General features: G+C 43.6%; 1 protein-coding gene and 1 long non-coding RNA gene across 11 annotated transcripts in view; one reads left to right on the top strand and one right to left on the bottom strand.

Annotated features, from left to right (window-relative positions):
• Positions 1 to 390: 390 nt before the first annotated feature.
• LOC126989855 (uncharacterized) lies at positions 391 to 6,705 on the top strand. The gene is made up of 3 exons (XR_007743804.1): positions 391 to 618; positions 3,118 to 3,198; positions 6,557 to 6,705. It is a non-coding gene; the product is annotated as an uncharacterized LOC126989855 (long non-coding RNA).
• Positions 6,706 to 6,847: 142 nt separating this feature from the next.
• LOC126989854 (MAGUK p55 subfamily member 7-like) overlaps positions 6,848 to 9,587 on the bottom strand; it is a 60,942-nt gene continuing 58,202 nt past the window's right edge. For 9 of the 10 annotated variants that reach the window (XM_050848475.1, XM_050848478.1, XM_050848479.1 and 6 more), the window contains 2 exons: positions 8,725 to 8,859; positions 6,848 to 7,028 (listed from right to left, as the gene is read on the bottom strand). In XM_050848475.1, the coding sequence (XP_050704432.1) occupies positions 6,848 to 7,028; positions 8,725 to 8,859 (316 nt within the window). The remainder of the gene's footprint in view (positions 7,029 to 8,724; positions 8,860 to 9,587) is intronic. The other variant, XR_007743803.1, reaches the window with a different exon arrangement.

Here is a 9,587-nt window from a genome sequence, read left to right as displayed (position 1 = left end):
AACTATCTATTAAACTAACCATTCAACTATAATTATAAGTAACTATACTCGCCGCACAATTAAGAGGCGGAATGGGGGCCCCCTCACCCTCCCCTCAGGGCGCATGGATATGACTGTGTGTGTGTGTGTGTGTGTGTGTGTGTGTGTGTGTGTGTGTGTGTGTGTGTGTGCTTGGAGGCGCCCTGAGATGATGTTATTTTGCCAACTACGGATAATTCTCTCTCTCTCTCTCTCTCTCTCTCTCTCTCTCTCTCTCTCTCTCTCTCTCTCTCTCTCTCTCTCTCTCTCTTATATTCATAGCTATCAGGTGCTCCTTGCCGCTTACTCAATAATTCTGGGAACGTCTGAACACACAAGGGGGCATTTTTATGTACGAGTATGTGTATGGGAGGGGAGGACTTAAGATGGGCATTAAAGTTAAAAATAGAAACAGCTTGCTAATTTTCTTTATGGGTTCAACTAACACTTTCGAATCGGTGCTCGACCCAGGCCTGGAGCACCGCTTCACGAGGAAGTAAATCTTCATTCCCGACGAGACGAGCGGCGAGGCGGCACCGCGGCTCCAGGCGGGGCGGCGGCTCCTCCGACACCCGCGTCATGCCCTTCAGCTTCCAGCAGGTGAGTCCCGAGCAGGTTTTTTCATTATGAAGCATCCTGTGCAGTCACCGTGACAGTCACGCAGTACTTGATCTTTGTTGATAGAATATTCAATGCTAATCGAATTCAGGTGGACGCTAATATGTTTGAATAATTATATTTGTATTTAGATGTTTTTGACAAGATTTGACAATGTTAGCACTGATTGAAAAAGTAGGCATGACTAAGATTCAAGTGTTCGAATTTTTAAGCTTTTCTACACGTGTCATTCTCAATCAGGCTTGTTTGGCGTGCGTGGCACACACACACACACACACACACACACACACACACACACACATACAGTCTATATATGACGTTATGTTGTCATGGCAACTGTTTCAACCAAATACCTAACAAGCCAACAGTAATGAATGTTGACTATTCAATCAGTAAATCAGCGGAACGAGGCACGCCGGATGGTGTTATTAACCGTTAAATAATATGAATGAATCCAGTAGTTTACTTAATAGGTAGTCTATATGTTAATAAGAAAACATCACGCTTCACGCTGACAAGCCTTATTCTCGAAAATATCTTATCCGTTCACTATAGTTCGACTTTAATATTTGAACTTTGTATATTAGGAAATTTGTCAATCTCTTTCTTGGCACAATGTTAATAGATTAACATTCTAATGATCGTCAGACGGCAACATCCTCCATTCAGTCCTTACCCCCCCCCCCCCTACCTACACACACTAGTACAAGGGCGATAAGGAAGGAACCTCGCAGAGGCCTAATTTCCATGTTCAAGCAGCCTTTGTGTCCTCTTCTGAACATACACTGAGAGATCCAGTACGATCATTTGCTGTGTTGTGGCACCTCTCCAGGCGACTGAGAGCCTAATAACAACACCCAGGCAAGTCACTACACGAGATGCCGTGCGGCGAACGGAAACTGAACCGGTGGTTGAAGCTTCGGTTCGTGGGTAGTTGCTAGATGTCTGGTAATCAAGAATTCTAGAAGGCTCTACATCCAAGCATGGGGACTATGTAGTATCCTTGCAGTTAACAGACCACAGTCTTGCAGATGCACTGGCGAGGTAATGTGCCTGGCTTTGCGTTAAACTGTAGTCCTCCCTCCCGGCCCATCATAATTTGCTGACCGCATGGGTGAGTGGCACCTCTTCCATCATTTTGCTGCCGATATGTGCTCAAAAATAAAGCAAAAAACACCACAACGCGACTTAATTAATTAGGGATGCAGACATATGGGTGAGTTTAAGACATTCCCAGAACACTAACAGACCGTCGTGTCCCGTACATCGATGTGTGTGTGTGTGTGTGTGTGTGTGTGTGTGTGTGTGTGTGTGTGTGTGTGTGTGTGAGACTGGTGACTGTAGCTCAGCGGTGCGTCAGTGAACGGTTTATATCAAGGGTAGGCCAAGATCTATAGTATCAGGTCTCCTCACTTTACCTCCACTGCGCAGCCTGTGACGTCAGCTGGCTGTGAGACAGTGAGGAAGACGGGATACTATTCTATTTTCCCCGTTCTCTCTCTCTCTCTCTCTCTCTCTCTCTCTCTCTCTCTCTCTCTCTCTGCAGCGCCCTCTCTCTCTCTCCCTGCAGCGCCCTCTCTCTCTCTCTCTGCAGCGCCCTCTCTCTCTCTCTCTGCAGCGCCCTCTCTCTCTCTCTCTCTCTCTCTCTCTCTCTCTCTCTCTCTCTCTCTCTCTCTCTCTCTCTCTCTCTCTCTCTCTCTCTCTCTCTCTCTCTCTCTCTCTCTCTCTCTCTCTCTCTCTCTCTCTCTCTCTCTCTCTCTCTCTCTCAAGAATACCCCATATTTGCCCCCAGATGTTGATGCTGTCATTAGTAGTAGTAGTATTGTGTGTGTGGTGTGTGTGTACTCACCTACAAATTCAAATGTACGCATAAAAGCTATACTATTTTAAATATCTCCCTACTTCATATTTTTTTTCTCTATGTGATTCTTATAATGTGCCTTGTCAATGGCTATGAGTAGATATCCTCCACTCCATTCTTATTTACTAGCTTACGTGTGTGTGTGTGTGTGTGTGTGTGTGTGTGTGTGAGAGAAACTGAGAGCGACTGCCAGCTAGCTGTTACTACACGGAGGTTGGAAGAGCGACTGACCCCATCGGCCCCGCTGAACCTACCCTCGAACATCCTGGTGACGTCAGTGCGCCAGCATTTGCGAAAATACGTCGGAAGTGAGGAGACCTGGTACTGTAGATCTTGGGGTAGGCAAGCCTCTTTGGCTCAGATGTCGGGGTGCAGCGGGCGAGGCCCCAGTGAGTCGATTTCTTGACACGCTGTTACCCTTTCCTTGTCAGTATATTTTATTTCCTGAATATGCTTTTCATTTATATATGGTGTGTGAAAAACACCATAAAATAAAACCTTTCTAGAATAAATGTTTTTTATACAATAACACAGCCTGGAAGGATTGTCTAGCATATAGGCTATTCCTTTTCTCCACATAGGTATATCACACAGGTATATACTTTTTTATATACCCCCAGCAGACGAGCGGCTGAACAGACACTCCCCGGGATGTCTGAACGACAGCCAGGCTGGACTGAATGATCCAGCAGTTGCTGCAGGTTAGTGATTGTCACTGCTTAACACACACACACACACACACACACAAACGTATGGAAGTGGATTTTCTATAGGTAGGTAGACTGATAAAGAGGTAGACCTAACCAGGTGAAAATATTAATATATAAATCTAATTACACAAAGAATTTTACCCTACTATGCATTTCAGCGGCAGACAAACGGTGTTTTTTGCAGATATCTCCTAAACTAATCGTTGGATGAGTATGATATTTCAGCACACTACCTTGAACATCCGTTCGTAATTTTTGGTTAACATACCATATTGCTATATGTGTTATGTGAGGAGTTTACTGAGTGATATTACGCCTAATCCAGTCATCATATCAGAGGTGTTACACAGAATCGGACGAGTGTGGGGTACTCGTCTAACCCCTCCACCACCACCACCACCACCCTGAAGAACCCCCAGACCACTCCTTCTCTACCCCAGTATCACATGACCCTCTTCCCCCCCCCCCCTACTCACACCATCAGCCTTCCACCTGTGATTTTTTTTCCCTATTGTAATTACATACGTATAGGTATAATAGTTACATACGTCAGTATGTACATACATATCATACATTAATAATATTATCTAATACAATTGCTGGTATATGTGGACATGAAAACCAGACTGGGTCAAACGACCGTTAAAGCAATAGCTAATTCCGCTGTTAATGGCCGTATAGCTTGATAATAAGCAACGTATCTAACCCGTATCTCCTCCCTCTATCCGAGGTCTGAGGTGCAACCCTCGACAAACCGAGGCTATGACAGGGCCACAGGCTATATATCATTCAGTACCGAGGCGCACCCATTAGCAGTAATGTTGTCACGTTGCCCCCGTGGATGCAGGACAGCGTATAAATACAGTAGTGGGAGAAGTAGGGAGGGGCACAGGAGTGAGGGAGGCGAGAAGCAAGGAAGAGGAGAGGAGGGATAAAGAGGCGGGGGGGGGGGACTTCCGAGACGGGGGAGACGTAGTAGTGGTTAGGAATGGTTTGGGTGGGTGTGTGGGGGGGGGCACACTTTCATTCGAATGCGTGAACATGACTCGTCGGCTTTGTGTTATTTTTCACGAGTAAACTCCTCACATAACATATATAGCAATGTGGTATGTTAACCAAAAATTACGAACGGATGTTCAAGGTAGTGTGTTGAAATATCATACTCATCCAACGATTCGTTTAGGAGATATCTGCAAAAAACACCGTTTGTCCACCGCTGAAATGCATAGTAGTATATATTTTGCTTATTGTTCATTATCTTCATTTGCATGAAATGCTGAGCAGCCATTATGAAGGTGCATCGAGGGAGGGAGATAGTTAACTAGTCATTGCCCTGGGTTATCAGTGATCCTGATCATGGGCTGCATTTCGTTCGTATGAATAGGCCAGCTGGGTCGTGTGTCTAGGCAGGGACATTTTGGAACAGTGGAATCCTTACTGCGAAACGGACCAAAGTTAGCATCGCGATTGCTGTTTACCTGTTTGGGTCTTGTCATATGACACATAGACATGCACTGCTGGCCTTCTATCCCGTACAATGCATGTTTATTCCCAGAGGATAGTAAGTAGATGGCTAGGTACTTGTTGCCAGGGACCGACACTTGAGTGGCAATCCGGGGGTCAGGACTCAGGAGTGGGCTGGACAGGTCAAATTTGGCACAGTTGCACCGTAAGTTAATTGGCTCGAGTTTTGAACACGACAATGTTAGCAAATTTATTAGTGTGGTGACGCAACCTTAATAATTGTTCCCAGCACCATAGATGTGCCTAGCCTGGGCCATCCCGTCTGATCATTTATAATTATATGGGCCATTAAGTATTAGACGGACCAGTCAGAGGGCAATAACTAATAATATTTGACTCCTTAACCTTTGCAAATGGTAACTTAAAAACAATATGTTGCAGTTTGTCATAGTTCCCAAACAAGGGCCTTTTGAATATATTTTTGTTAGTGAAACAGAAACAATGTTGCAGTTTGTCATAGTTCCCAAACAAGGGCCTTTTAAGTATATTTTTGTTAGTGAAACTATTATAAATACAAGTATTACTGCATGTCACTCCTGGAGACTGTATTCCTAGTAATACTGACGGCATACAGGCTTTGAAGGAGGGTCATTAGTTTTCTTCATATTTATCTTCAGACCTGAATACTTTCAAACTGTGTAATCTCCTTGATAATTTTTTTTTCAAAATAATTCAGTAAGACTATAGCAACAGTAGTTGTGGAGGAACAACACAGAACCTGATGATTGGTTAGAGAATGAATATGATGAAAACCAGAGTTTACCTTCCCCAGGTTTCCATTTATCAAGCATCCTGAAAGGGAGGATGAACAGCTAGGTGGGCTGAGTTTTTAACACAGGCACACACATTCAGGAGACCGTGGGAAGTAGACTTTGGGTAACCCGCATGGTACACAGCCTTTATGTGAATGTGTTCCTGCCCACCAACATTTATTCAGGCTTTGGGAATTCTGATTCTGAAAGCATTTTGTATATATTTAAGCTAGTTTATTAAACTCAAGTATAGGAATTTCTGAACTAATTATAAGGTCTTTTCAAGGGCTTCTCATCATGATTTACTCCTACACATTTCGTTTTCTTTATTTACTTATCTACAGTTACACTGGGACTTTCCAAATACAGCAAGACATACTCGCCACCTTCCTCTTGGCCACCCTGACTGTTGTGCAATTCCATGAAGGTAAATTCTTTAAGTACGTAACTACCTCTTCCATATTATTTGTGACATTCACAAGAGCAAACAACTGGTATCTGCCAATGCCCAGTCTACTGGTTGTGTTCATGTTTCTGCTGTTCTTCCAGCTTGTCCATGCTAGATTTAGATCAGATATCAGACAATTTTAAGCTCAGTTATCCCAGCTCTGTCATCTACGTAGTTTTCTTCCTAATCTTTGTACTCCATCAGGTTTTCTGTTTCATTTGTTTACTGCCACTGATCATGGGTATATTTCCAGGAACATTAGTCAGTTTGCCATTTGCTTTTCTTATATTTCATCCAGTCACATTAATTAGAAATTTTGATTATACAAATTTATTTAATAACCCATTTCCCTGAGCATAGGGATAGTGGAGTGTTGCTACTTATGTGACAAAAATTGGTAAGGAATATATGAGTAGGTCTAAGATTAACAAAAAAAAAGGTCAGTGGCTCTGGAGAAGAACTGGAACAATTATAAAATAAAACAAGATTAATTATCCCATCAGTATATTAGTGAATAACAAATGCATTAGTAAAACATTTGTAACAATCAAATTAAAGTTTTTAATGACATTGCAGCATGTCGAGGGTGGAGGGCTATTCTAATATTGGTGTTACTTTCTTTCAGGTGTGGCCAGGTGTTGCAACCCTCCAATAAGCACCTGTACCAATCTGGATAGAGATGTGTAGTTCACAGTGTAAGGACAATCCAGTTGCCAGTCAAACATCTGGCACTGTTCCCCAAAAGAGCTGACAAACTCCGAGCCAAGTTTTTTTTTCTTTACACTCTGGCCTATAGCGCTGGTAGGCTTTCTTTAGGGGCCTGGTGGTCGACCCAAGCCCGTCATGGCGCAGGCAAGTGTTTATAGCAGCACCATTTCTTCTTGGCTCATGCTGCCCGCCGGAGCTCATTCTTGATTCACTTGGACAGTTCCTCTAGAGTTGGGGTTGATAGGTGATCTTCAGGACAGCACGTGGGTAGCCTTATGCCACTTGGCAATGACTGAAAAATCCCAGGTGGTAGCAGAGAATTTGAACCCACATTGTCCAGAACTTGGTGAACGCAGGACCTGCACACTAACCATTCAGCCACTGCCTCTCTGTTCCAACATGAGTAAAAAATGAGAGGCCAGAAGAGAGTGGTTGATTTCAAATGGAGAAGTGTCTAGATAGGCAGGAGGAAATAGATGAAAGAGGGCTGCTCTGGAGTTAACCTGCATAAGGAATTAGGATAGTATAGAGACGAGTAGAACATTATGTATGTAAAAAGGGGCCACAGTAGAGGTGGAGGCATGTAGTTAGCAAGCTTAGAAGGGCAATCATCATGAAAATGTCTGTAGAAGACAGAGGGGCAACATTGCAGCAGAGTTTGCTTTAGAAGAAGAGAGTTTAGGTTTGACTCCATCGAGTCCAAAACAGCTATGTGAGTGAAGCCCCTCCTATATGAAATGCGCTCTCCATACGAGGACAGACAAGGCCCCTGGATATCATTTGTGAGGGGTAAAAAACTGAAAGACTAATACAGAACACACAACTTCAAAGAAGCTGATTTAGGAAGAGGTGAGATGAAATTATGAGGATAGACCAAATATGTTTATTGTTTAAGTGGACAGCTGAGTGTAGTCATAGAATAGGGAACAGATGTTCGGAATTCTATCCCTCTGTTTTTATATCGTGTTTCCTTTCAAGCTGGTCTATCTATGGTGTGGTAATCCTGCCACTGTCTTCCCCTAAACCTCTCAGCACCTGTATTCTGTACGACTATTTTATTTCCCTCTCTGAGGAAAAAGTCAATTTCTCCGCCTATCAACTGAACAAATTCCATCGTCTATTCCCTAGTCTTCGACCACACTCAGCGGTCCCCTTCCTCTACACTAAATATTCTCTGTCTATCCTTAACTCAAAACATTAACTGAAAACTTATTTCCTCTCTTGCTAAATCAGATTCTTCGAGGTTATGCATTTGTATCGTTTTCACCAGTTCTATTCCCCCTCACACATGCTGTCCACATACAAGGGTCTTTTCTGTCCTCATATGGAGTATGACAGAAGTCTTAGAGAAATGGTGGAAAATTCTGTAGGATCAAGGTCATGGGCACGAGAGGAAGTGACATCTTGACATACATAGATGCAGCATCCAGCTTGGATTGAAAGCTGGGATGAAGATAGCAAGAGACACATCACGGCAGCCACTAATGGACTGGAGTTGTCCAAGAAACCCCACAAAAAAGCCTACCATCACTATTGACGATTACTGTCAGTAGCCCCAGAGACCCGTGTTTCAGTTAAGAAGAAGAGGTAAAGGAAGAGGAGGTAAAAGAGGAGAGATGATGTTCTACAGGATGGAAGCTGAAGCAAAGATCGTGAATGTTGCAAAATTTGGAAAAAAAGGAGTTATCAGGACAGCTGTGTACTATAGGTTTGTTATGTCACTGCACAATACATTCAATAAGCTGTAACTTCAAATAATTTGTATCTTTTGAAACTAGATGCTTATAATATTTCTCCAGAGGCTGCCTGAGTTATTACTTAGTACAATTTTGAAGACCTATAAACATTTCCAGCTGTTTTTACTGCATATTAATCATGATTTGTATTGTTAGATAACTATATCAAAATTCAAATCTAGAGACAGCTGCCATTAAATTGAGGTTTTGCATATTTTTGAGTTTCACTGTAGAAAGTACCATGAATCAATATATTTTGTAGACTTTGTTCACTTGTGTCATCTCTGTACCATCAAAATTCCAGACTGACTTTCACAATGTATACAACAAGCTGAAAATTTTAGAATACCTTGGAAGAAGGAAGGCTGGGAGGATCGAGGCAGGCACGGGCAGTATACTGGCAGGAGTGAGGACAGCACAGCCTCTACCATGATTGAGTTCAGAAGAGCAGACTTCAGGGCAGGCTGATGATATACGTGACCCTCTGCAAAATTTACATTGAGTCACATTTTTATGTAGTAGTACTATACCCATCAATCTCAATGCCATGTTCCCTCAAGGGAGCAGTCACATTTTTTTTTTTTTTTTTTTTTACGTTGTTGCCTATTGCGCCGGTAGGCATCTTCCCGGTGTGGCCTGATGGTCGGCCCAGCCCGTTCTGGCGCAGGCGAGTGTTTATAGCGGTGCCATCTTGCATTGCCTCATGCTGCCCCCCGCTCCATCATTGCACTGCCACATGAACGCATCTATGCCAGTATCAGGGTGGGCGGACGGGCGTACCCTGGGGACCTCGGCGTGTCGGCAGGACGGGTAGACGGGGTAGATGGGCGACATACTCAACTATCGGTATGCATCTTCTTCGACCATACCAGCACTGCACTCTGACTGTCACCGTATTTTCACTGCATTACACAGAATGTTCTTTGGAATATTGGTGGGCTCCTTTAAAAAAAACTAGTTGAGAGGTGAGGGTGGGGGAGGGGACAGAGGGTCGACAAGCATCACACACACGAAAACAGCTTCCTATACCCCCCCACCCCCCCTTCAGCATTACGTCCCAAGTCTACATAGGTGTCAGTTTAGCCCTGCGCCGTCCTCAGACTTAAATGGGCGCGTTGTCACTAAGTTGTTGATGCCCCTGTTTGATGACGGGTGTCCCATATGATAGTTTACCACTTGCAGGAGATTGCCGAAGGTCTTGATAAGCCATAT

This window comes from Eriocheir sinensis, unplaced genomic scaffold (genome assembly GCF_024679095.1).
Source record: "Eriocheir sinensis breed Jianghai 21 unplaced genomic scaffold, ASM2467909v1 Scaffold134, whole genome shotgun sequence".
In the NCBI taxonomy this organism is placed as follows: domain Eukaryota; kingdom Metazoa; phylum Arthropoda; class Malacostraca; order Decapoda; family Varunidae; genus Eriocheir; species Eriocheir sinensis.
The sequence above is the reverse complement of the archived record's forward strand: the minus strand, read 5'-3'. Positions and strand labels throughout refer to the sequence as shown.